At 35.7% G+C, this 27,936-nt stretch overlaps 1 protein-coding gene across 2 annotated transcripts; it reads left to right on the top strand.

Annotated features, from left to right (window-relative positions):
- The first annotated feature begins 706 nt into the window (after nt 1-706).
- Nucleotides 707-12,595, top strand: LOC128217940 (SPRY domain-containing SOCS box protein 3-like). Of its 2 annotated transcripts, none has more exons than XM_052925419.1 (4): nt 707-1,046; nt 3,465-3,652; nt 4,457-4,685; nt 5,928-12,595. In XM_052925419.1, exons 1-4 carry the CDS (start codon nt 812-814, stop codon nt 6,290-6,292), a joined length of 1,017 nt encoding a protein of 338 aa, XP_052781379.1. In that variant the 5' UTR covers nt 707-811; the 3' UTR covers nt 6,293-12,595. The 2 variants fall into 2 exon arrangements, with proteins under 2 accessions (XP_052781379.1, XP_052781371.1); XM_052925411.1 differs by having other exon boundaries at nt 707-1,052.
- The last annotated feature ends 15,341 nt before the right edge of the window (nt 12,596-27,936 follow it).

Genomic DNA, 27,936 nt, shown 5'->3' with positions numbered 1-27,936 from the left:
GCAAAAAAACAACAACACACAACAAAACAATCAGACAAAGCTATTAACTTCATGACCAGATTTTTTGACTGACTTGACTTGAACAATAGACCAAACATTTAGTAAACGTGAATGAGGTCAGTATATAAACATCACGGTATGGATACACCGTATGAATCATATTTACGATTTATGGTGTTCTGTAAATGAAATGCTTGTAATGCGATATGCAATTCTGACATAATTTCAATTAAAATCAACATCTAGAAAATAGAAATGGTGCAGCGAAGAGCGGGCAGGTTAACTCTCAAGTCATTTCATACTCAGTGCACGGGTATTCCATTGTCAATATGTTGGAATACGTCTGAGTTTAACATCAGTGAACTTTGCTTCAATTAAGGTTCCAATGGTAAGTTCATGTGAATCATTTTTGTTGTCACGATTTTGTGCGTGTGTGTGTGCGTGCCAGTGTGCGGGTTGTTTTGGCATTGGCCTTACAAATTACGGGCCATTAAACTTAACCAAAGTAACTAAGAGCATTGCGCCAATTTTGTTGCTTGTTTTTTATCGATACGTCCAAATAACCACCACAAAACTTATAAATATAAAGATTTTTTCTGACGTCGGATACTACATGCTAAGGGAAAGCACTGCGTAGGAGATTGGTAATTTGGCTTCGTTATTTAAGAAACGAGTTTTACCGTATAAGCACCCGGATGTTGAAAATCGGCACGTCTCTGACATGTTCCTTATGCTGAAGTTCATAATTTGTTTACCTTTTTTGACGATTAGTATGTAAATTTATGGCTTAAAAACGAAACAATAAAGAAAAATGAGCGCAGAGGAAGACTCAGAAGATGTCAAATCTTTAGAAGATCGTCCAGCAAGTAGTAACGCCGAACTTGATTACGAATCGGATGATAGCGGTGAGACGGAAAATTCGGACCGAGAAGAGGTCGCGTCACATTTGACAGTTGGATCTGCGAAACCAGTAAAAGGGGAAGCGTTCTGTGACTGCTATAAAACTGGGAGAGAAAAGGAGTGCGTGTGTGGAGAAGATGATTCTTGTAAGTGTATGTGTCAAGTTCAAAGCCTTTACTTACATCTTCCCAAAGTAGAAAGTTAAAATGTCCACTGATCATGATGGCCAGAGAGGCAGAGTAGAAATGCCCCGGCCAAAATGCTTAAACGTCCCTAATTTTGCCGAAGTATTCCATTATTGGTCTAAGGTCCACACTATAGGCCAGTGGCGGTTTAAACACATTTTTTAAAGCTTAGTGTTTAATTCAAGTCCCCATATTCACTTATCAATTCATTATCAAATTTGCATGATTGTTCCTTTGATTAGGATATGACCCTTTTCTTAAATATGTCATAAATTAAATACTCAAAACTTCTTGACCAATATTTGTAATCTCAAAACTTTTTTATTTGCTTTATATAGCGTTTGCTTACAGTATTTTCCTCATTTGTACGATGTTTAAAAGTAGAACATTCGGCGAGTCACCGCCATTTTGTCATAAGAGAGTTTATTTCTCGATTTTCTAGTTCTATTATGAAGTGTTAGTGAGTTTTTCATGAAGGATAGAGATTTTAAATGTCATTTTGTTTTAAAATGTCACCATATTGAAATTTATTTAACCAAAGACAAGTAAACAACAGCAAAGCTGAATGTGACATCCATACCCTATCCTGATTGTACCAAAACAAGATTCGCTCCCTGCACTTAAATGTTTTTAACAGCTCATATGGCCATTCTGATTGTTTCAAATGGTATTTTTTTTAAATGTCTTTGTTTTTATTTTAGACGCTTTTTGGAGGTAAACTATACATTGCAGAAAGGAGACTCTAGACAAGTACACTTTTGATAGGCCAAAAAAGAACACTTTTTTTTAACATTCCATCTAGTAAAAGCAATCAAAGTAAATGTGAATTTAAAGTTTTGTGACATGGCACAATATTTATCTCAGGTTTTACGATAAGTATCTTTTCTCCTTAAAGTCTCCCCACTTCTCCCTAATTTGACTGATGGGAGAAGTGACTTCTCCCCAATAATCAGCCTTGTGAGAGCCCTGGATACAACAACCCGAGATGTTAAAGAAAGTGTCAGAAGTGAAAATGAACAAGAAAGAAGAATTAAGAGTATTCTGTAGGGATATTACTACAATGTGTGCATGAACATGCATGTACTTTGATAAGGTACATGGTCGTTTTACAACAATACAAAGCTAATATTGTGCGCATTGTTTTCCCATTTAAGAAAGCACCATGCCCCTATTTTGGCCCACCCTGCCCTTTTTTGGCCCACCCTGCCCTTTTTAATTCCTGGCTAAAACACTAATGAAGACAATAGCATGTTTCTTATGAAAATTATAATGGAACAACTCTGTGAACATATTTTGTCAAAAGAATAAACAAACAAAAAGAATGTGAAAAAAAAAATAATAGCAAAAGTATTCGCCTTCATCAGGTTTCACTACTGATATATGCACAGACATTAAAATTGTGCTTTTTTACCTCCATTTGAAAAGGTGAAAGGAGAAACTAGTTCAAAACAAACGGTCCCTTTTATTTGCATGTATGTACCCCTGACATTACAAAATACATCCTGCAGATGCATTCACTTTAGAATAATATAAAAGGGGTATTAGTACTGTGTTTTGATCCAGGAGGTTGTATTCGACTCGAGTGGATTTTTCAGATTCGGATTTCACGAGAGGAGAGTACAACATTCCGGATCAAAACGCAGCCGGACCCTTTTATTATATACATTGCTGGTTAGATCACTTCAAAGCCACATGTTTTCATAATAAATGTAATTTTAACGACGCACTTTTTGGTTTTATGACATCATTTTAACATCGCGCAACAAAACTTATTATGACATGATGTCACAAGAGTGAAATACGGCCGTATTGCACTGGAGAGGAATACGGACTACTGTTTTTTGCGATATGTATTGCGTGTGGATTTGTGATGAGCATATAATAAATGTAGTTATAATGTCGCTGACTCTGAATTAATGTCCCTTATGAACGGCCCCAATAAAAAATAATACAAAATGCTCAAAAGTCAACATACAATATTGGGACAAAAGTTTTTGAGTTGGTGTTGTTTTGACTATAAATCCTTTTCAAATGATCATAAATGCGTTATTATATTCTGTATTGTTTGCCTTCAAGACCTGATGACTGGTATTTAATATTGTATGATTCTCTAATGCTGATTTCTTTTACCATTTTATGCTTTAACCATCTATATATATTTTGTAATGTGCATTATTTTGAGTACAATTTTGAGACCCAATCCTCTTCCCACTTCCTAAATTCAGAATTTTAGCAAGCCTAGAAGACATTTTATCAGTGCAGGGTTTTCGGGCTTGTGTTAATTCTGACCACTGTAAATATAATTTTCAGGATCAAAAATTGACGTTGATGAATAATTGTTGATTAATCTGGTCCCTTTAATATCATCATAAATTTCAGATTTTGAATGGACCTGGGACAGTGGTTCAAAATCTGCCGCAAGCTTTCTGAAACACGACCAGCGTGAGGTAGTGTTCCATGTTGACTACAGTTGTGGTACAGCTGCTGTGAGAGGCAGTCAGCCAATGTGTGATGACCAGTACTACTGGGAAGTGAAGATGACCACTCCTGTGTATGGCACTGACATGGTATGTAGATACAATATGTCATCCATTTGTAATAAAATAAATCAGCAGCAAATTGTAATAAAAACTATAAGCAAACAATTATATTGAAATATATCAGCAGCCAATTGTAACTGGTTAATTCATTGGCTTGGTTATAGTTAGCCAAAATGTTTATCAATTGGTCAATATTTATTAAAAATTAAAATAAACCACCAAATGATTTATAAATAATGCTTAAGGAAAACCTGTGGATAACTTATCCAAGTTTTTTTTAGAGGGCACTGGTCTAATTTGATCCCATTCCCAAAATGCTTGCTGTATTTTGGGACAGAGACATATTTCAAAGATTTCATATTTACTAAATGGGAATAAATCTTGTTCGAAGTTTTATATAATTTTATAATATCAATATATCATCTGAGTTTTATTTTAAATGAAACAGTGCCAATATAAAATATATTTATTATATTTTAAGTTAAGTAGATATCATTTTAAGGCTTTTATGTATTTTTAATACAGACAACCATTTCAATAATATAGTAGTCGTAGAACTTACTCTGCTTAAGTGTGCTCAGGGACACCCATAAGATAACAGGCTGAATCTATACGATAAATTCCAATATTTTTGTTGAAACACAGTTACGTCAAAAATTGAGTTGTGCATAGAAAGAGCCTTACGATCTTAATTGAAACAGGGCCCTCTACCTGAATAAAAATGTTTTGTTGATATGGTGATGATTATCAAAACTTAATTTCACTCCCAAATATACAATGTGGTATTTACATGTATAGCAATTACACCATTAACTGTTTCCTTGCTTGCAGATGGTCGGTGTTGGAACTGTTGATCTAGACCTGAACAAGTATCGACACAAGTTCTGCAGCCTTGTGGGCAGGGATGCAGAAAGCTGGGGCATGTCATACACTGGCATGCTGCACCACAAGGGACTCAAACAGATGTATGCCAGCAAGTTCGGCCAAGGAACAATTATTGGTGTCCACTTGGATATGTGGCATGGGACCTTATCATTTTATAAAAACAGAAAACCACTTGGTAAGTTGCACAAGCCATCAAGCCCTGCACTGGTAAAATGCTATCCGGGCTTGCTCAAATTCTGGGTTTTAAAAAGCAGTGTTTGTTCAAAATGTAATGTCAAGCAGTAGCATATGAATTCGGGCTTGTTCATCCAAAAGAGTAATTTAAATGACTGCTAGTGCCAGGCCCTGATTTCTTGAGACTTATTTTAGCTTAACAGACTTTAGTAGCTTATATTAAATAACCCAAATATATTCTTTAATTTGGGAAATGAAAATTTTGTTTGTTGTGATTGTCAGAAAGATAATTCCTATTTCAAGTCTAAAAATTCAATAAAAAGCGAACATATTACGGAAATTAAAAAACAAAATGGTGAGCTTAGCTGGATCCTGTTATTAAGAAATTGTGGCCAGGCTATTTTCTGGGTATCTCAAAGTTCAGGTGTCTGCCTCATTGTCTGTGACAGTGGTGTCACACTTTAATTATTGCTGAACTTGGACATTTTATGGCATTGATTTTCCATTTTTTTCTTTTCTGGCATTCTGGCACCAATTTTTTATTTGCATAATACATTGGTTTATACTTATGACATGAATCACTCTCATGTTGATTGTCTTGGCAGAAACCACTACTTTGTCATTATTGAGAGGCAACCAGTGTCATTCTAGAGTTATGACCCTTGATTTGTGAAAATGACGGACAACAAATCTGATTCACGGAAAGCTAGTGTTTACTTAGTGGCTCTTATTAAAGCTAGTACTTATTTAATGCGACAGGTTTCATTATAATATATAATTAAATATACAATAGGGAAATTCAACTTCAAATACAGAGCATTAAATTTTGGAGGTCATGTAGTACTTAAGAAGAATATACTTTAGTAGGCCATCCACCATTTTTACAAAAATGTGACTAAGTTTTATACTTAAGTTACAAGATGTAAGTTTGAATATTTTTAAAGTTTTTACAGAAAGCTTTTTTATGCCCTCAAAGGACAGTTTTTTGTGTCCAGGCTGTAACTTTGTCATGCACAGAGGAATTTCAAAATTATTTAGTACATGTATTCAGTACAAAAAGACGACAAGATGCGCAAAACCTACGTCCCTACAACCTCAAGGGTCCGGGTCACACTGACAGCTTTATCATAGTGGAATGCTGCTTATATGAATATACATTGTAGTTGGTCATGTCCAGGCTGTAATTTTGTGATGCACAGAGGGATTAAAAAAAAATGGCATTAACATGGAAACATTATTTCAGGTATAGCCTACAGGGGCCTTCAAGGGAAGAAGCTTTACCCGGTCGTCTCCTCGACAGCGGCGCGCAGTGGAATGAAAGTGATTAAGTGCAGATCGTTTAAGACTTCTCTCCAGTTTATGTGTTGTCAAGTACTACGGACTGTTATACCCCGACATTTAGATGTACTCAAAGTCATAGACATGCCGCCCGGGCTCCGGGAATTCCTTGAAAATAACATGAGCTGGCTTCTGCAGCCAAACCCCATTGAGAGCCCCACTCCGTCATATTCTGAAATGTTCATGAGGGGGCAGGGAGTGAAGCGCAAGTTTTCAAGTTCGGACGACGACTGTGATGGATCTTCTACGAGTAGTAAAAATGCGAGATAACTAAATTAGTGGATTCATACTAGGAGAGTCATATCTGAATTGTTTAACAAAAATAAACTGTTCATGTTATTCTGTCATATTCATGTTGTATAGGACACACATGCATTGTGTATTATTTTGGAACTCTCACTTCAAGTTTTTAAAAATATTATCTAGAAAATGTGAGAAAACTTAATTACCGTAGAGGATTCATACTAGGATTATCATATCTAAATTGTTTAACAAAAATTAAATGTTCATGTTATTCTGACATATTCATGTTGTAAAGGAAACACATACATCATGTATTATTTTGAAATTCTCACTTTAAGTTTTTGGAAAAAAAATATCCCAAAAACGTGAGATAACTAAATTAGTTGATTCATACTAGGAATACATGTATCGTATCTGAATTGTTTAACAAAATAAACTGTTCATGTTATTCTGTCATATTCATGTTGTATAGGACACAACAAATACATTATGTATTATTTTGAAACTCTCACTTTCAGTTTTTGAAAAAATTATCTCAAAAATGCGAGATAACTAAATTACCGTAGATGATTCATACTAGGATTATCATATCTGAATTGTTTAACAAAAATAAACTGAACAAGTTGTTCTGTCATATTCATGTTCTATAGGACACACATACATTATGTATTATTTTGAAACTCTCATTTATAAGTTTTTGAAAAAATTATCTAAAAAATGAGAGATAACTTAATTTTTGGATTCGTACTAGGAAAATCATTTCTGAATTGTTTAACAAAACAAACTGTTCATGTTATTCTGTCATACTCATGTTGTATAGGACACACAGACATTATGTATTATTTTGAAACTCTCACTTTAAGATTTTGAAAAAAATATATTTCAAAATCACTTTTAACTGAGGCTGGAAATGGGAATAAGGACCTCTTTCCTATTTAGGTATTAACTGTATTAATTTTACACTGAAAGCATTTTTTTGCATTGGTTGAAATTAGCACAAGCTTTGCACTGGTTAAGTGCTTCGTGGGCTTGCTTTCATTCCGGATTTTATACAGCAGGGCTAGTTTTGTTTTTTTTAATTCAAGTAAAAGTGTAAGAAATTAGGTTTGTTCGTTCTAAAGTCTAGATTCAATGACTGTTTTGGACATTTTTTTAAGTCAAAGACACTCATTGAAATTGTGATATTTTTTTTCAAGTAAACCCAAATACTTTTTATTCATACTATTTAAAAATCATAACCTACACGACTCTGACTGGAAATTTGTTGATATATGTATATAAATAAAATACACACATAAATATATAGAAATAGTGGATAAACAGTCGAAATTTGTTGGGTCAATATTGTTTGGCTCAATTTCATTTTTATCTCAACTGGATGTAAAGGAACAATTCTTTTTTTACTCTATGTAAGCCTTCCGCTTGGCTCAAAATTTGTGAGGCTCAGAAGTATTTTGCAGGTCCTTGGGATATCGGGCCAACTAGGCTTTTTTAAAAGACCTGACTTGATTTAAGCTTGCGGGCTTGTGTTAAGTTCATTCACTGTTTTCCATACTTAATTACATGTTTAATTCATTACTTAAAATAAAAGTATATACAATTGTTCTGATTCAAATTATTTTATTGTTTCATGTGTCTTAGGTAATGAAAGTTTGATCTGATAAAGATATTATTGTTTTCATTTCTTGGCCTTTTTAAAGATATTGACATAAATGTTAACATATAAATGTTTATACATTTAAGCTTATTTTGACAGTGTTTCGGTGATATGTTGCATTGCATTTTCAAATACACATTATACTTTTAATATTCTCTATTCGTCTAAATTTTCAAAAAAACATGTACCGGGGTATTATCAATTAAATTTTCAGAGGAATTCTGAGCAATGCTCTTCATAGTGTAGGTTTTATCTTGTAGAAAATAGAAGCATTTAAGAAAAAATGTCAAGTTATTGTTATAGCTTTAACATTGTTGTTGTCATCAAGGTCAGGAAACTTTGGCCTTAACCAATATATAAAATGTTACTGGTAGCTTGTGGTTGTTGCTTTATCATTATTGACACTCCGGTTTTGTTCAAATTTGAAGTAAGGGGAGCCGTTTTGATAACATCCCTTTGACCCCAATTTTGGGCCCCCGGGAACTAATCGCGGAAATGGTTTCAGCCCTTCAGCTGCCAAGTCAATCTAATCCATGAAGATATTAACATAAAATGTTGTCCACATGCTTTAAGTGATAATAAGAATACGTAGAAACAAGGTCCATAACTAGTAATTGTTGATTTATCTGTCCTTACTTGAATGCAAAGAAACAGATGATCATTATTATCCTCTTGTTGAGCTCTTGTTTAATTTTCTTTTAAACAACTAGTACTGTTTCCAGTATTGACTTTCTTAATTTTAAAGATGCACTCTAACTCCCAAATAAGCAGTACCGCAATTAATACAATTGTTTTTATTTATTGAAAACATGAAAAAAATATCGAAAACAGTGGTTCTTATGAAGGATACATCACTCAAAATGTATTTTTGTTATACATGTATGTATTGACTTTAAATACTAGTATCACTTTCAGCAGCACAACTCAATTGATTATTAATGCAGATACCAGGGGGCATGATTAATGAACAATCTCATGTCTGAGTTCAGACTCAAGTGGCAAAACTGCAAATCTTCATTATATTTAACTTTTATTCTTGTTGAGTATTGATGATGACATTTCCTGAATTTTATAACTATTTGATATTGTACAGTTCTTAACAAAACAGGTGGAAAAGGATGATTGTTTGTAATTTAATTAAAGTGCTTTTCTCAATCTGAGACTGTTCTTAATTATGAGTCAAGTTCTAACAAATGTACATGTATGAGTTGTTAATTCTGTCGAACTGTCTTGGGTGTAATAGTTAATTTCTGGTCATATCAGACACAGCCAGCTTGAATTTGTAAATAACGCTTTCAATTTATACAGTGATCTTTTTAAAGGCAAAATTAAACTAAAATTCCTGATCTTACGATATTCGATCGTACGCTCATTGACAAAATGGCCATTATGTTTGAAAAGCATATTACCGGTAGGTATATGCAAGTTTATGTGGATTTAAAGATTAACAAATACTTTTTGGTGCAATGACTTTATAATTTGGTCAGTAGGTATATCATTGTATGTATGTATATATACATGTATATATTTATTCAAATAAATAATTAACGACATCACATTAGTTTATCCTATTTTGTTTACAAATAAAATAGAACAAACCCATATGATGTTGTTTATTTTTTATTTTTTTGAACCTGCACACCTTCATATGTGTAAAGTTTTGTTTCATTTGAAAAAAAATGTCACTGTTACTATATATCAGTATTTAGTGTAAAGTATGTTTCAGATTGTCTGTTTTTAAGAAGATAAGTTGGGAAATTGTCCTAGCCTTGATGTTGTTGGCATTGTGTAAAAACATCAAACTTGGCCTTAACCTTTCAAGATATTCAAATGAAATTTGGTACACATGTTGCTAGAGGCATAACACATTATGATAACCAAGGTATATAACTCTTGCTTTAATATTTTTCGAGTTATGCCCGCTTTTAGACTGAAACAACATCAACAGTTGGTGTTTGCTCCAAGGTGCTCTTGTATTCTTATGTTTAATAACCTTTTAATACTTACTTATAAGTGAGAAGTTTATTTCTAAACTATTGACTAATGCCTAATTATTTATTTGATTACCGCTTTTCCTTAAAGTTTATTTTTAAACTGTTGACTAATGTATAATTATTTATTGGAGATTACCGCTTTTCCTTAAAAAATGACAAAGATGAACAATTTAATGAGTATAGCCAAACAGATTAATATGTTTGTTTGTTCTGTTTTGTACTTAAAATGAAAAATGTTTGGGTATTGCCATATGTATTTGTTCCTGCCGTCATCGAGTCATGGAAAAACTTACTGCAGTCAGTCAAGTAAGGCAATCATTAAACTTCAGGCATACTGTTTCTCACTGTTGACATTTAATTAAAGAGTGTTTTATTTGTTTCATTCGTGCGTTAAGTTCAATGTTAAAATGGTAACCAATGGGCACAGCTCTTACCATGCAATAAGTAGCGTGTATATAAGTTACAGTAATTCAATATATGCATGCTACTAATTACACAGTAAGCTTGACAATATGCTATAACACAGTTCCTTCACCCACTTCACTCATCATTGAAAATATACATAACTTATGATTTTTCAATTTGTGTATAAATTAAATAATTCTGTTACAGGATGCAGTTACTATAACTTGTAACAAGACCATCACTCTGATTAAATTGAATGCCATAATCTTTGGCAGACTTGGAAAGTACAAAAGTGTGGCATCCAATCTCAGTGTACTAGTGTCTTTCTCATTATACATGCAAAAAACATAATAATTTCTTATCATAAATTCTACATATTCTGCACAAATCCATCCCATGAATTAAAGCTGATCTCACATGGATTGAGTGTTACTAAGGCTTTAAGAAAAATATGTTTTGGGGCAGTTTACCAAACAATTGAGATCTGTTCTATTGTGTGTTATCTATTATGACTGATGCCTAATTGAGCTGATTCTAAAACAAACAAAAAAGAAATAAAAAAGGTCAAAACTGTCAATTTGTGAGAGTGCAGCTTTAATTGGTGTATGTTACAAACAGTTGAATATGTCTTGGGATTTTTTCCCTTTGAACAAGCATTGTGTGATTGTAAATAGTAGAACATTTTTTCATGGCATTCAATAATGCTATGGGTTTGATCATTGAAAGTGGGTTTGTTCCCTTTGAAATTGATGGTATCAATAATAATTCCTGACACATACTGTTACTTGATCATGGTAGCCAAAAAGTCCTCATTTGTAATATTGTCTGGCCAAAAAATATCAACATGGGAACAGGTTATGATTAATAGATTATCTTAACACCCACTATATAATCATTTGTGGTGCCCTGACATTTAGAGTAAAGTCCCATTTCATCAGAGTTATTAGGGTGATTAGGAAAAGTGTTATTCACACTGTATCAAAAAAGGTCACCGGCACTTTCTAACAAAATTACTAGGGTATTATTCATGTGGTGGCAAAAAAAATAAAAAAAAAAATTCTTCATTGCAAAAACTCAATAAGTGCTTTTATAAATACAGGAAGATATTAAATCAGCCGCTTGTTCAGAACCTTGTTATAGTTAACAACATAATTGGCAACATAATTGTTAACTCATTGTTAACTTTTGAACCTAAAATATTTGATGATATGCCAATATATATAAATAAATCAAGAGCAGTAAAGACTTGAAAGTTAACAAAGATGACGTTAACAACGCTGTTAACTTTAACAAAGTTCTACACAATTGGCCATTGAGTTATTGTAATTTAGGTGACGATTGGTATGTCTTTGAATTGTTTGCCTAATGTTTACTGCTTTAAGATTTTTTTGTACTTACGATAGGAATTATGTTTATGATAATCTCAATAAACCATTTTTCATTTATCAAAATTCAATTCAAGTATGATTTTTGGCTTATTTAAATAAGCTACTTAAGCCTGTTAAGCTTATGAAGTTTTGCGAAATTTGGGCTTGATATGTTCCTCTTTAGATTTGAAGAAAATATCCTAAAAAGATTGTTATCACCTTCATTATTGATATGTTTCTGCAAACAAAAAGTTAGGGTCATTTTTCAAATTAAAATTCTTATTTTTTATAAAAAATTATAACACTCATTTGTAAAAAAATCATCTTTTTAAGAACTCTTAAGACCACATCAATTATCGTTGCATTTCATTTTTGTATCATTGCTTTGGGGGCGAAGGTTTTATAATGTACAAACTGTTCTGGTAAAGCCTCATTTTGTGAATATCTTGAATTTGCCATTTTTAGCTCATCTTTTGAACAAAGGATGCGTGTAATTGTCTTAGCCTTTGCGTCCTTGTCCGCGTGGTCATTGTGCAAAATCTTTGATTTTGTCTGTAACTCAAAAGTAAACATGTTCAAATTTATTTTGAGCTTTACAATATGCAGTTTTAGTATTCAAAAACATGTTTGGTTTCAAGATTTTCAAATGCAGATTGATGCACATGTTGCCTGAGACAATTTGCACATGCATATGAAGGCCCATTACTCTGATTTAAATAATTGCTGAGTCGTTTCTTTTGATTGACTAAAAAACAGACCAGCGATGGTGTTCGCTCCGGGGGATTCTTGTCGACAATTTTGTTATTTGATTCATTGTTCAGTTGTAGACTAGTATTGCATTGAAACTGATGGTCCATTTTGATTTGTTAAAGAGAATATGTGAAATAAACTGTTTATACATGTTGAACTGTTTGTTATACCTTACCTTGGTTTTGAGCTCTACTGGCCAAAAGCCAGAAGAGATTATGCTATTGCGCGTGGTCCGTCGTCCATGTGTTTTGCTCATGAACACATTAAAGTCTTCAGTTTTGATTGTATCTCAATCAAACGTATACAGGAATTAGATATCCATTAGAGCTCGGTACCTTTTGAAAACCAGCCAAATCTGCCCATGCATGGCTGGGTTATGGCCTTTGAAATTGTCAACAGTGTTGATTGATGAGTCCAAGATTATTTATTTATTCAAAGATTCGTGTTACCACTTACTAAGTGACAAAAAGATTCGCAAATCATAAGTAGATAACCAGTTTTGTAAATCTAGTTAACCAGTTAGTATGTTACTAAGTGGAATTCACAAATGATTAATAGATAACCAGTTACTGATAGAAGCCAGAAATGCATTTATAGATATGTGGTAACACGAATTTTATCTAGTTAACCAGTTCGGATGTTACTAAGTGGAATTCGCAAACAATAACTATTCAACCTGTTAGTGTTGTATAGCTAAAAGGGTAATAAATGGAAGTTCTGGGAACAATCAAGCCTGTTTTTAGTCTAATGATATTTATCTTACCAAAAAAGTATCGCGAATATTAACTAGATAGCTAGATAATTATCGCGAAAATTAAGCGGTGAACACGAAACAATTCCGAACGTTAACCGGTTACCTTACGGTTGTAATATGCCAACATAAATATGCAACCATAGTTCTACCTTGACATATTAACCAATTATATTGAGAAAGTCATACCATTGATTATACCAAGATTGAAAAGTTTGAAAGTTTTGCGATCTATTGAGACTAAGCCTCTCGACTAGGAGATTTGTCCGCGTACAAGACGGGCACTTCTTTGAAAGAAGGGGATCGTAGCGTGTGTACGGTTTGCGTGAATGTAATGTAATGTATTGTTACAACAAATTATTTCAATTAGATTGATACTGTTTCTTTGGAACTATGAAAAACAAACCATATCATAACATTGTATAATCTTTTGGCCAGACATAATGGTTTGATTGATTATTTTCTTTGACCATGCACAGACCATGTTATCTGCCAATGTTCATTTAACTGAACCATTAAAGCTGCACTCTCATGAATTGACAGTTTTGACATTTTCTGGTCTCTGAAGAAGCTGATTTTGGTATCAATGTTTTCAATTCAATCATATAAGATAACTCACAATATAACTAACTGTTGTAAGAAACACTACCGGATATTTTTCTTAAAGCGTTAGTAACGATTTTAGCCATAAAACATCAATATTTGAATATTATTCCATCTGATCTTTTGTCAGCAGTTATATATCACTGGTTTCCAGACATTTATGTAAACATTGGCTCATTCTAAGACAAAACAATAAACAATGTTGTGAAAACGGTGAAGTTGTGAGGGTTAAGCTTTAAGTTAACACGGATGAGTTTTTGAACACGAGTACATCAAAATGTCTCCAACTTACCATATACCCGACATCGATATATTGTGATTGTGGACGTCCAATGTTCAAAACTTGTACAGCTCTTACTTTCGCTTATAACTGTCAAATTGCCTACAGTTTTATTATTTTCAACAACAGACACTTAAAATAATGTTGAAAACATATTTATATATTTATAAACATGAAATATAACTATCTATTACCACAACTATATATTAACATACATGTAATTAAGGTAATGGCGGCCATTTTGGATTTTGGCAGCCATACTAAATGGATCTAGAGTGGGTCCTGAGCTTTTAAAAATCATATTTACATTTCTGCATGTATACCATGTTTCAAGATTTTAACCCAATGTGCCCTTTTTCACAATATGGCTGGACTATTTGTTTAACGTTATGATTTATAACTCGCTTAATGTATAAAAATTGCATAAAACAAACAGCGGCGTTTTTGTATGCTTTCCAGAGGTTAATAGTGATTTATAAGTGAAATAGAATTGATACTTTATTGTTTCAAACAATGAAAGCATCGCTTTGATATTTCACTGTTTTGAAGTTTCAGCTCCCTCTCAGTTTCAAATCAAACGTCAGCGCGCATTGCCATTGGGGCTGGGCACAATTTCGACGACGTCATTTCCGAAATGACATTACGTTTGATTCCAAATTGTCGTAATTTCTTAAATTATTATTAATTGTAATTTTATATTATTTTAAGGCATAACTAAAAAATAAAAAAAAAATGTTGATTTCAGAGTAAGATCGCAATGAGTATGAGGTCAAAATAGTTATACACTTAAGTAAAATACCAGCTAAGGGGTTCATAACAAACTATAGGTATTGGAAGCCGTTACAACACATACACACTATTAATTGAACTTGATTGCCCTTTGCAGGTGCCCCTTTTAGGCTCATTCAATGCACATCAAACGGGCCCTTTCTGAGCACCCTTTCTCATTCATCAGAGGTTTGATCAATAATGATAAACCTAACTGTGGTACGCATAGCTTCATTACTTTGGTGAACGAGAATGTGCGGACCCTGCCCTTTTCAAATCCTGGCTGGAGCGCTGCCATTCGGTCTACTTTTACCATCACAAACAAGTGTCTCGTGATAATTCCGTAAAAAACGGACATTTTAGCCTAAAACACTACTAGAACAAGCCATCATATTACCATCAACTCTATCAATTAAAAGAATTTGGGCTATCGCTGATCATGTTTCCATTATAGTTCATTACATTGATGATCCCGCAATTTTTGTAATTGTTCGACTCTGCGGTACATCAGCACTATAACTCATTAAAAACGAATTAAGCAAGTACTCCTGCTATTTGAATGAGCTCTGGGAAAAAAATGTTTTATCATTAAATGCCTTTACTTAATTGACCATTTTTATGATTGCTTATCAACTGTTTCAGCTTATCGAATGTATCTGGGTTATCATGGAACAATTGATATCGTTTCCCAAACGTCCTTCTCCAAATGCTCTACTTATTAATTTCCGTCAAATTGACTAGCAATCGGAACACCTCGGCAATTATCCAACATAATTGACTACCTCGAACCTTGCTGGAGATGGCCGAGTTGTTACGATTGTTTCAATAAGTTCTATCAATCGGAACACCTCGGCCAGTATCCAACAGAATTGAAACCTATCTCGAAGGTTGCCGGAGATGGCCGAGTTGTTACGATTGATTGACTAGGTTCTATGGCATGCGGGGATTTAATAATCTTGCAAGTTCTACATTCTTCAGCGTTTCATGAACAGACATTGAAGCGTAAATGAAGCAAAGTCTTCCGCGTAATCGTCCTAAAGTATTAAAACGAGTTTCGAGAAATTCAGTTTTTACACTTTTTATCAAAACAAAAAACACATGATTTTGTAAAGATAAATTACATTAGCCTTTATACATGGTTCTTCAATTAAAAGTCACGTGGCAGTATATGTTTTTACGGTTTAGATAATAAAAGTCAAATGAGTAAACCTTCATTGCGCCCCCTTTAAATTTAACTTCTTAAACATCCAGATTCTTTATTGGTAAACATCAATCTTTGTTCAAATTTAGTAATTTTACTTACTTTTATCACGGACCTATAACATTTATCTCGAAGCTTGCCAGAGATGGCCGAGTTGTTCAGATTTGAGACTTGAGCATTTTCTTGTAAATCTAAGCCTAAAGTAATTTAAGTTTTTATGGCATTACTAACGCATTTTTGGCAGTCAAAAGCTTTTTCTGTAACATTTTAAATATCTTTGTACAACAGAGCTGTTATTTGAACGTTTGATAATGTTTAATTATAAAAAAAGTAATTTGCTTACATTTCATGTTTTTCGATTTTTGACCAGATGTCTACAATTTTAGTCCCCTTTGTTTCGTTTTGTTTATTTCGACTTTAATTACAACTTATGATAATCACTTCAACTACAACAATTTACATAATATAAATTACTTCTATGGAAACACAGCTATGGATATATAATGTTATATCATTCAAAATAGCAGTATGGTGTGCAAAACAATAGCTAAACAATATTGGACAGTCTTTACTGAACATAAACAAATCAATATAAAGCACTGAAACGATCTACCAAGTGAAACTTTTCTAAATAAACATGTAGGTATACAGTCCTGTGAAAATATACCCAAAACTATATTTCACTACTTTCAATATACATGTGGGTATACAGTCCTGTGTAAATATACTCAAAACCTATATTTCACTACTTTGAATATACATGTAGGTATACAGTCCTGTGAAATTATATTCAAAACCTATGATTTGTTATGGCCCGGGTTTTGTTGTTCATGTATTTTTCATGTGTCAGTTATAGTATCTTGGTATTTAAACTCCATATGAATCACAGGCATAACACATCTGTTTGCTTTTTTCATAGACGTTGGTGTCTACCTTTTCATCGAGTTCTTGTTAATATTGTTCAAGCGGTCCACAATGGCGTCATTGAAGCCATCCAGTCGCAGGTAGCGACACTCCTTCATCTCGTGGAAGATGCGCGTGATCCGCTGCACCTCGCGGTCCACATCTGCATCCGTCCAAGTCGGCTTCCGGCCGCCTGACGTCTGGTTCCACATGACGCCGCTGCCGACAAATGGGCCTCCATAAACGAAGTCATAGTCGCTTTCATCGCTGGTATCACTTCCGGCGCTGTCTGAGCCGCAATTGCTTCCTCCCTCCTGCTCGGACGGCGGCCTGTCTATCATCTGGACCGGCGACAGCCGAATCTGCTGTTGCTTCCTTCGTTGCCGTATAAACTTCCGACGCAGGATCTGTATTTTTATATCTTTAGCTGGAAAATCAATGCCCTTCAGCAAGTCTTCCAGTTCAATCGGCCTTTTATTTGTAAGATTTCCCAGACTGTATGTCCTCATAAGCCCCGCGGTTTCAACTTTGATAGTTTTTACCTTGCGCCTTTTAGCTTCTGGCTGATGCGAACATTTGGAGTTCATTTGCATATGAGAGGACGGCCTACTTTCAGTCAGACGTTTGTGTCTAAGGCAGCTGCAGGAGGGCACCGGCGGTGACTTAAACCTTTTCACCTCTTTGGGTTTGCTCATGCTTGCCCGATCTCGCCGTCGGCGTGACTTTTCCGGGACTTCAACCAGAAACTCCGTCGGTTTTATCGATACTGGGATACTGTGACGACGACGCCTTGTTTTATGTTTACGACGCCTTTTCTTCTTTTTCGGTCCATCCATTTTATTCAAATCTTTTAAAGTAACCTTTTTCAATTCCTTTGCAAATTTAGATTCTCGAGTTATCTTGATTTCCTCGTAAGCGGTTCCATTGCTTTCCTTTCTGGCATCATTATTGCTTTCTTTTCTGATTTCTTTGTTGTTTTCTTTCCTGACTTCTTTGTTGTTTTCTCTTCTGACTTCCTTGTTGTTTTCTCTCCGATTCTCAGACTTTCTTTCTTCTCCTTCTTTCGGTTGACCATCTTCGGCTTCTTCTTCAAATTCGCTTTCGTCAGATTCGCTTATATTAAGCCTCCCAACATCATATATCAGCTTCAGTCCCATCTCCTGCATAAACATTTCCCTCAACGCTGGTTTCGGGGTTTCATTTCTTTCATCTGTGTCTTCTTCCTTTTCCATTTGTTTCTGTTGGGCTTTTAGCCTCTTTGCAACCATCTGAGCTATCTTCTTCTCCCTGCTTTTGATAATCATTTTCTTGCGTTTTCTTATATTCGTCAATATGTTCTTGAAAATAACACTCACATAAACAACGTTAACAATCTGTTTGAACTTGCGTTTTCCTTTCAGATTATTTCCCTTTTCTTTATTTCTCAGGTTCAACCGAAGTGCACGGATTTCTTGATCCGTCAGTGGTACAGCGGCATCTGGAGTCTTTATTTTCTGGTTAACCGTACCCGTTTCTTGTGGCATGAATGCCCTGTAACGCTCCAATTGACGCTGACGTTTCTTTCTCAACTTATGCTTCGTTTTTCTCTGGATCAGTTGGTTGTCTTTCAAAATAATTTCAATATCAGACCCAGATGAGTCGACAACATCGCTACCTCCATCGTCCTCTTCCAAATGCGGTTCCAGCGATGTCTGGTTCCTTAGCGACGGTCGGTTCTTTCGATTAGCTCGCGCTCGACGCTCCCCGGTCATTGTTGAGAACGCGCCACATTGCATGCTTGCGTCATCACCGTCTGCGAACATGGCGTCGTCTCCAGCTTCAAATTCGCCCTCGAGTTCCTCGTCAGACTGCGGTTCGGGACTGTAAAATATGTCCAGCCGAAGGTCGTAACCTGTAGACGGCATATTCTGTTCGTTTGCCTTGTTCTTGTTTCCCGTCTGTTTCTTCATGTAATGGTTCATGAACCAATTCTTCTCAATATTCTTGCCATACTCATGTCTGAGTTTGTAACCACCTGTCGAAGTCTTCTGACCTTCTCGTGGTATTTGCTTAATGGCTGAATCAATGGCACTGCTAGACAGTAGCAGAGATGTGCTGTCGGTGTTTTGTACGGATTGGTTTTCAACTGCTTTGTTGGGATCCTGACGAAGTGCAGCTCGAAACTGGTCTCGAATCGATTCCGTCAACATTCCGACGGAATCCTTTCTTCCTATCTTCGCCACAGAACTTCTCCTGCTGTTGTCATTGTAGCCTTTGGCAAGCCCTTCCTCATACCGTTTTGTTTTGCCTTCGCTGGAGTCATCAGAATTGGCTGGTTTTAGTCTGTACCTGTGGCTGAAGCTCTGTCTTCGTTTGTAAATTCCATTCACCCAGTTGGCGTTCGGCGGTGGCAGGTCTGAGAAATGGTCGCTGGTCATTGCGCTTCCCTGACGGCCTATATACGGCAACGAATCATCGTCTTCAGAATCTTCCTGCTCGAATATAACATTTGAGGATCTGTTTTCGTCGTTGCGCTTTGCATTGACCACCTTGGCTACAGTTTCTATTTGCTTTGCTTTATTCAGCGACATTCTGCGCCGCAATGGCGGAAGTCGCAAACTCGTTGACGTCTGTTTCTTCAAATGCTCGCCAAGGAATTCGTCTTTTTGTATCTGCGAAATAGGTGGTGCCACTTCATTTCTCATAATTGGTCCGGTGATCTGCGACAGCGGCTCTTTTCTCTGATCGTCTGACATACTGAGTACTACTCGCAACTGACTGACGTTCCGGTTGTGCAGTTGGCGCGCGGGCGCTTCACGTGCGGTTCTTTGTCCGAGATACTTTTGGCTAAGGTACTGGTTAGTGACGTCAGCGCTCGAGACTCCATGTTGTCGGAGGACGCGGCCATCGTGATCGACCTTGTGGACCGGATATGTCTCCACCCCAAGTGAGACGGACATCGTAAGCCTCTTATAGTATTCATTATTTAACGACTGTGCAGGTTTCTGTGTATTTATAAAATATCCACTCGCGTTGCTTCCAGATAGCTGCAGCGATGGCTTACCGTTGTTAAACACCGTTTTCTTTCCGTACGGCCACATTCCCAGTTTGTCTTTGTTCACAGACTAAATGACAGAATAACGGAATGCGAAAATGTCCATATTTGCTTCATTCCAGACAACTTAAAACTGGTTTTTATGTTCCACGTTTAATTTTCTCAAATGCTCTACCAGAACCCCGACTTTATTTCAAGTAATACTATTTCAACTGGTGGAACATTTCAAATGTCCTTACAGAATTGCGGGACAAACAACGATTAGTTTCAAAGCTGGCCGAGACTGCATGTAATAAGTTTATAATATACTGCGAACAACAATTGCCTGCAATATTAGGAAAGACCAGTGTTGTCGTCAACCTTCTTGTGTGCGTGCATGTTTGGTCTAGAGTATCTCCAGTTGACTTAATCGATCTATTTTACTTCATTCGGAACTCCTCAGCCATGTTCCATCGAAAACAACCTCGGATCTATTTGGACGGTTTACAATGTCAGAAATATTTACATTTGACTACCCTGCAAGAAGATCGCGTAGTATTTTCATTTTAGCAGTTAAACTTTATGACTTTACTCTTGGGAATCTTAATTATTTATGCAATAGTACACTTTACTGGCAATCAATTTAAACTTAGATATACAAAATACACGTTAAAAGACTACATTTAATTATTACTATTATATAAAATTTTACGAACTTCTTTTGCCGATGTACCGCCATACATCCGATGTTGATTTCGATGGAAAATGGCCGAGGAATTCTGAACTATTTTACTCAATCTTAAGATATCCACTGTACACATTAGCTTGTCGTATTATTGAGTAATTGTCAATAATTAAGAAATATTACACACCACTGAGGGTCATATGACATTATAAGGACCGGCCAGTCAGCCCCTGAAGGTGTATATGGACCGAGGCGTTAGCCGAGTGACTTTATATATAATTTTGTTATCATTTGAAAGTGTATTGCTGACTTCTTGCTAATATGTAAGATAAATGATTGAGAAAGGTATAATCAAAGTTACTTTTTTTCAAGTAATAGTTAGATGACATGAAGTAAATTCTTATTGATTAAGAATGAACGGAGTGATCGTAGCAAACGCACTCTTCTTAATCATTAAGATATTACTTCAGTCAACAAACTGACTTAAAATACAACCTCATTGGCTGACGCATTGTCAACGCAAACTCTGACGCAGGGAATGTGTATCGGATGAGTGGTAGTAGGCGGACCTTTAAACACCCGCGAAAGGTGAATTTTTAATGATTAACCCAGAACTTAATTTGCCTATTTGTAATTTTATTGGCTGAAATTGTAAGTAATATTCTAATGACACCGGACGTGAAATTACACATTTTTAAGTTATAGTTTGATGACATGACTTAAAATCTAAATGATTAAGAATGGGCGGAGTGAGCGTAGCGAAATATTTCAATGCCAAAAAATGCGTGTTTGTCATATTGTTTTTAATATCTGTTAACAAATGCTTTTTCTATCCATATAACCGTTGTAACTGATACCAATTAAGTATGGGTTTACCAGGAATCCAATATAGCATCATTTTACATCGGATGCCTTAAAGCTGCACTCTCACAGATTAAAAGTTTTTACTTTTTTGCTGTTTTGTATGTATAAATCCAGAATTCGAGCAGTCCTGAAATCAGTAACATGTCATAAGGGCTTGTGCTAATTTCGGCCACAGTCGGCCACAATTTCTCGAACAATCTTTAGAATCGAAACCTAAGTGTGTTGGGTTAGCCATTTAGCCATCTTCACCTGATTACAACCAATGAGGTAGCTATGCATTTCTCCTTCTTATTTATGTGCCAGGGTATATACCATATGCTTTTAGGTTTTCCAAGAATACCATTAAGGCCCTAAATCGCTCACCTATTCACAAACCACTCTAATCAAGCTATATGGACGCGATGACCTCGCCTAACTTTCACTCAGCGCATGTGCATATATGGAATCTAGTTTGTCATTTATGAAAAGCGTCCTAATGACACCTTTTTAGCCATACAACTAAATCGAGCACCGTTAAAAACCTTTTAGCTGCATTTAAGTGAGTGATTTATCTTCTCATTATTATACTTTTCATCAACTCGAACTCGCATTATGATAAGCAAATATGGGTAAATCTTTTTCGATACATCAACACATCGAGACAGCGGAATTCCATTGTTATTCTGGTGAAAAATCTCATATCATGTTCTTCCTTCCGTCGTTAAGTAACTTTTTTGATGCGCCGTTATTTATCTTCCTTAGATGTCATTAGAAACGTATATTTAATGAAATATTTGGTCTTAAATGTTTCCCACACCCAATTTTTGCATTTAATAAAATGTATAGAATTTTCATTCCGATTCCGAAGTAGTTTCTCTCACTGAAATTGGCAAAATATTCAATCTTAAATTTGTTTTCGGCAATGAAATGGGTTGTTAGAAATTTCCCTCTCGAAATTCTTTTGAGTTGTGAAAAACAATACAATCAATACCTAATTTGTCGTTTAATTAAAACATGCATATCTGAATGGCGCACTCTAACAAATGAATTTTATCAAATGAATAAATTTAAACGAAAGTTAAACATTTAAGATGCTAAAATTCAGAAATACGGGATTCTGTTGATATAAGGGATAAAAACGAAAAATTATGAACAATGTCTCTCCGTTCGAGTAAAGTGCGAAAACCGGATTTTATGCTTGGAAGTGAGCGGATGTTGCGGGCTCATCATAAAAATGCTGTATTTCACAAGTCATTGGAAGACAGGAAGAGTCGATTCGACGAATCATGCAACAAGAAATTGAGTAAAGTTCAGCAGGACATTTATGACGTTTATTTTAACGAATATATTCCACTAAAGGAAGAATCGGACAAGATCCGGCAATTTCTGCCCCGGATATCCAATCATCAGTTAGATTCAAGATGGCGGAAGCTCGCGACGATTCCCGGAAACAGTGGCGGATCCAGAGTGAGGCTACCGCAAATTTACGCGCTCTCGTTAATGTCGTCTGGTGTAAAAGACGCAGACGACACGAAAGGGAAGACGGATAGTGTGTTAGAGTTACTAAGGCAACAAGAACTGGAGCGAACGAACAAGAAAACGAACTGTGGTAGGAAGAAAATAAATGACAAGCGCTTTACAAAAAGCCCGGCCCCGTACTGGGATAATTCTGACGACGATGAACCACCAAGTGAGTTTGATGAAAAACGTTTGCAAATAATTAAGGCCGCAATCGCGTTAACGTCGCAGCCTCCGAAACCACCAGAGCCGAAGAAACCAAAACGTTTACGTAGGAGCTTTCTGATAAGCCTCAGACGAGACAGTATACTGGTTCTTCAGAATGACTTGCTCAATCGTATACCTGTCACTGGCAGCAAGAAAATTGTGGGGAATCCAACTGAGTCGCCAATACCGGAAGCGGATTCGCGCCAAAGCGAAATAGATCCTTTAAACGACGCCTCGCCTACAGCCGACAAAGGCGAGCAGAATCATAAAACAGACGCTTCTAAACAAAGCAGAGAGGATGTCAAAAGTGAAGACGAGACAAAAGGAAACGACGCGCTTAATTTCAACGACAACATACGATCAGTGACGTCCATGACGTCAGACGCTGAACACCCAAGCGGAACAGGACGTTCTTTAATCTCCGGGCGAACGGACGTACCGCTACACGACATTGAGAACGACTTATACATGCCAGACTCAAGTCCAGACCTTTTTTCGATGGTTAGCGAGGGTTCGGGAAGTTACACGTCAGACTCAGACTCGGAGTTGACCGGAAGTGAGCTAGGTTCAGACAGTATGTACAGTTACTATAGTGATGACAACTGAGTGTTTTATTAGACGGAACGTTCCGGGGGGTATTTCAAACCTCGTTATATCAACATATTTTCAAGGCAAATCGAAATGCTATTAAAAAATAAATACGAAATTGAATATTTTTTATTTATTTTTTTAAGATTTATGAAAATTTATAAGTCCATGAAGTGCGCACATATTTGCGTTAAGATTAGAGTCGACGGGTTATCCACTCACCATGCAGCATTATTAATTCCTCAGTCACATTTTCCAACTGTCACATATTTCTACTGTCACATAATGTATTAGTCGTCAACGTTGGGTATTCACACGGCGTATTTTAAATTTGAGACAGAAAAACTGAGGCTTTGAAGTGATAACCCACCGACGCCAAAGAGAGTCCTTGCATCAATACCAAGGCAGACGCAATGTATACATACCTGCTCTACACACCACACTCCACTCCACGGTTTGCTGGCGGTGAGCGTACATGAGCCGTGCGTGGACCTTACGTAGCACACAGGGTGTGCAGCATACCGCAAGGCCTACGTACGGACACTGAAGGGACGCCTCAATGCTGTCATAATATAAAGCGCCTTTAAAACTCCTGCGTCCACAGCAATACTTTGGGTGTCCGCAAACGTCAATTGTGATTTATTATACCCTAGTGCACCCACATGAATGAATGTACAAAGCTCACGGTATAGTGCGATATCGTTTTTGGTAAACATGTAGTTCATTTCAGTCAATGGGTTTTGTGATTTAGTTTTTTTTAGATTACTTCGACGATTAACAAATAGTGCTTAGTGGTCACATTATATTTTGTCAAATGAGAAGGCAGTGTTTCTCAAGTTTTCCAATAAATTTATTTCAGTAATTCAGCAGTCAGTCGTTATTGATTTTAATTAGGTGAAGCGGTATATATAAACAGTGACCGGCCCAGTAAGTGGGTAGTTTACACCATGTAATGTAGTTCTCTTAAACTGTTAGTATATTCTTGCAAAAACTAAATGGTTATGGGACTGTGTCGCATCAAACCAATTAATTTAGTAAGTACGTACTAACAATCTTTCAGCATTACCTAAATAGCATACAATGTAATAGTTAGCGAGTATATATATATTTCCAAACTATTAAGTCGAGCGCAGACTTATGGTTTTGTAGACAAAAATAAATGCTTACTCTCTAAGTGTTCAGCGCAAAATGCTGCTCGAATGCCTTTTTATATATTAAGCCAGTGTGCATGTGTGAGCTTCTAAATATTCAATGAATAAAACTAATTAATGACTAAATGAAAATTTAACGGTTGTTTTCGTTACTTAATGGAAATGTTGCGGTTTTGTAATCTGCCAAATGGATTTTCGCTTGTCAGAGCTCCTCTAAATGTTTGATAAGGGTTTTTGTGCAATTTCCTATATAGGCTTACAATCAAAACTATTTTGAAAACTTGATAGAACAATGTCACTTTAAAATTAGCTTTTATCAGATTGGTTGTATTATTGTTACTGAAAACTATTTTCACCATCCCCAACCAACTACCTGTTTTAGTTTGGTGTGTGAAGCTGGCTGAATATACGACATTTGCTGATACCTATATCTGAATATCAAATGTCGTAAGTGTAGCCAACCTCACACAACTGTATTTGAATGTTGTAAATGTTGCTCTGAGCATTAAGATCGAATGCCCCGAATGTCGTTTAATTCCTATATTTGAGTGCCGAGTGTCGTGTGTATATCCAAACCTCACACAGCTTTTTAGACACAATCCAGAGACAAAGGTGGCATTAGCGGATTCAGGGACCCCCCCCCCCCCCTCGGCCCTTAAAATCGTCCAAATTAACTTTTTATGTTAATATGGGATAAAAAAAAAGGAATGAAAGGCGCTCAAAATGCACCAACAAATTGTTAAATTTATCTTAAGGGAGTACCCCCCCCCCCCCCCCCCCCACGTCAGCACTTTAAACCATTTTGGTTCTGATGAAGGGGCTGTTTGTCAAAATGTTGTGCCCCTAGGTTACGCACCCATCTAACGTCAATCATGGACCCGTCCCTGAGGTGTGGTGAAAAAAACAACACCTTTTTGATTGCATACTGTGTATAAGTGTTTATGTTTATTAAATAATATGTATTCATTGAAATCTATTTTTTTAATCATTCCTGACGCTTCAACCTATTAGTCACTCTTTGGTATAATTATGATGTTGTGGCCGTTTTTGTGATCGAATACAACCTCGGATGTCAATCGTAACAACTCGGCCATCTCCGGCAAGCTTCGAGATAGACATATCTTGATACTAGCCGAGGAGTTCCGATTGCCTCGGATGTATGCCGGTACATCAGTAGAAGTAGTTCGTAAAATTTTGAATTATATCAATAATTAAATTGATTGCCAGTGAAGTGTATTATTGCAATCATAATTAAGATTCACAAGAGTTATGTCATTACGTTTAACAGCTAAATTAAATTACTACGCGATCTACTTGCAGCGGACTTATACATACCGGTTTCTGAGTATGTTAACCGCCCATACCGAGGTTGTTTTCGATAGAAATGGTTGAGGATTTCCGAATGAGAATGAGTCACAGATTTATTACTTGAATTAATATAAAATGTCTCTTTTTAACATGAAGGAAATGTATGCTGATTACATATTGTTAAAAAATACCGCGCCCACTTCAAATGTTTTAATTAATAAGCAACACAAGCGTTTTGCAGGAATGGCATTACAAATATGAAGCCCTTTTCTCTTTTATCTGTAAAATCATTTCCCCACGGTCAGGTATGTGATAGAAGCATTTCATGATTATTACGGAAGTATGGGATCATTTGGTTAAATGTATTGATTGTGTAATTCCCAATGAATAAAATATCAAAAAGTAATAATTAAAGAGTTTTTAGTTGTTGGCGATTTCCGTGTCGTGCTGGTGCATTCAAATAACATTTGAAAAAGGAGTGTTAACTATTTATTTGCACTTTTTCCTGGCATGGTCATAAACCATCAATTTTCGAACACAAATATGAAACACTGCAATCTGATCTTTTGTCAGCAGTCTTGTATCACTGGTTTCCAAATATTTACGCAAAAATTAGCTCATTCCAAAACAACAAAAAATAAAAAAGTTGTTAAAACGGTCAATCTGTGAGAGTGCAGCTTGAACCTTCTGGAGCCGATGTGTAGAAACTATTTAAGTCTGTTATAACACGACTAAGCTAAACTTACTATATTTTTGTTATTCTTTAATTTGTGAATTAATTTCTTTTTTGGCAAATTTAGACTGTTTATTGAAGATATCTGTCTGAAAATAACGAAATACATGTTTTAATCAAAATCAAGTTAAAGTAAGAACTATTGTTAAATCAAATAAGCTACCTTAGTCTGTTCAGCCTTAAGAAGTTCAGGGAAAAATCAGGGCCATCCTGACAGAAAAGAGTGCATTTTATAAAATTAAGTTCATGTTTTATCCCAACTTGATAGGTTTTTAAAAATTATAGATATATATTTTCGATTAAATCAAAACTGCATCTAATGAACATTTGAAGTCAAAGTATATGCACCCACACATGTAGGTGCTTTTTTATGTCAATTATTCAAGTCGATGAGAAACCTTAATTCCATAACAACACTCCAATGGGTCGCTTGTTTGAGCACCGCCTGGGGTATGTTCTCTTGGGATCCCAACGAGATTTGTATCCAAAACTTTAATCATCATCTGTTTTTTCATACTACGTATACATATGTTGATGCTCATTGGACGAGAAACACAGGAAGGAGACGGAGTGATCTAAGACTATGTAGTAGTTAGATGGCATGTATTAAATTCTTAATGGTTAGGAAGGGGCGGAGAGACCCCAGCGAACGAGTCCTTCTTAATCATTAAGAAATTACTTCAGGTCATCTAGCTGACTTAGCATACAACCCCATTGGCTGATTCATTGTCAACGACGCAGGGAATAAGAATTCGATGTGTGGCATAAGGAGGACTTTTAAACACCCGCGGAAGTTGAAATCATTAATGATTAAGCCTAGCACTTAATGATTGCTTATCAATTTAATTGACTGAAAATAACAGCTGTATTCTAAATTAAATGTTTTGGAAATCCTTAACAATACTTCTAAAACTTCAACCACCCATTAAGATTAAACACGAATGCA

The sequence above is a fragment of the Mya arenaria genome, chromosome 2 (genome assembly GCF_026914265.1).
Source record: "Mya arenaria isolate MELC-2E11 chromosome 2, ASM2691426v1".
NCBI lineage: Eukaryota > Metazoa > Mollusca > Bivalvia > Myida > Myidae > Mya > Mya arenaria.
The sequence above is the reverse complement of the archived record's forward strand: the minus strand, read 5'-3'. Positions and strand labels throughout refer to the sequence as shown.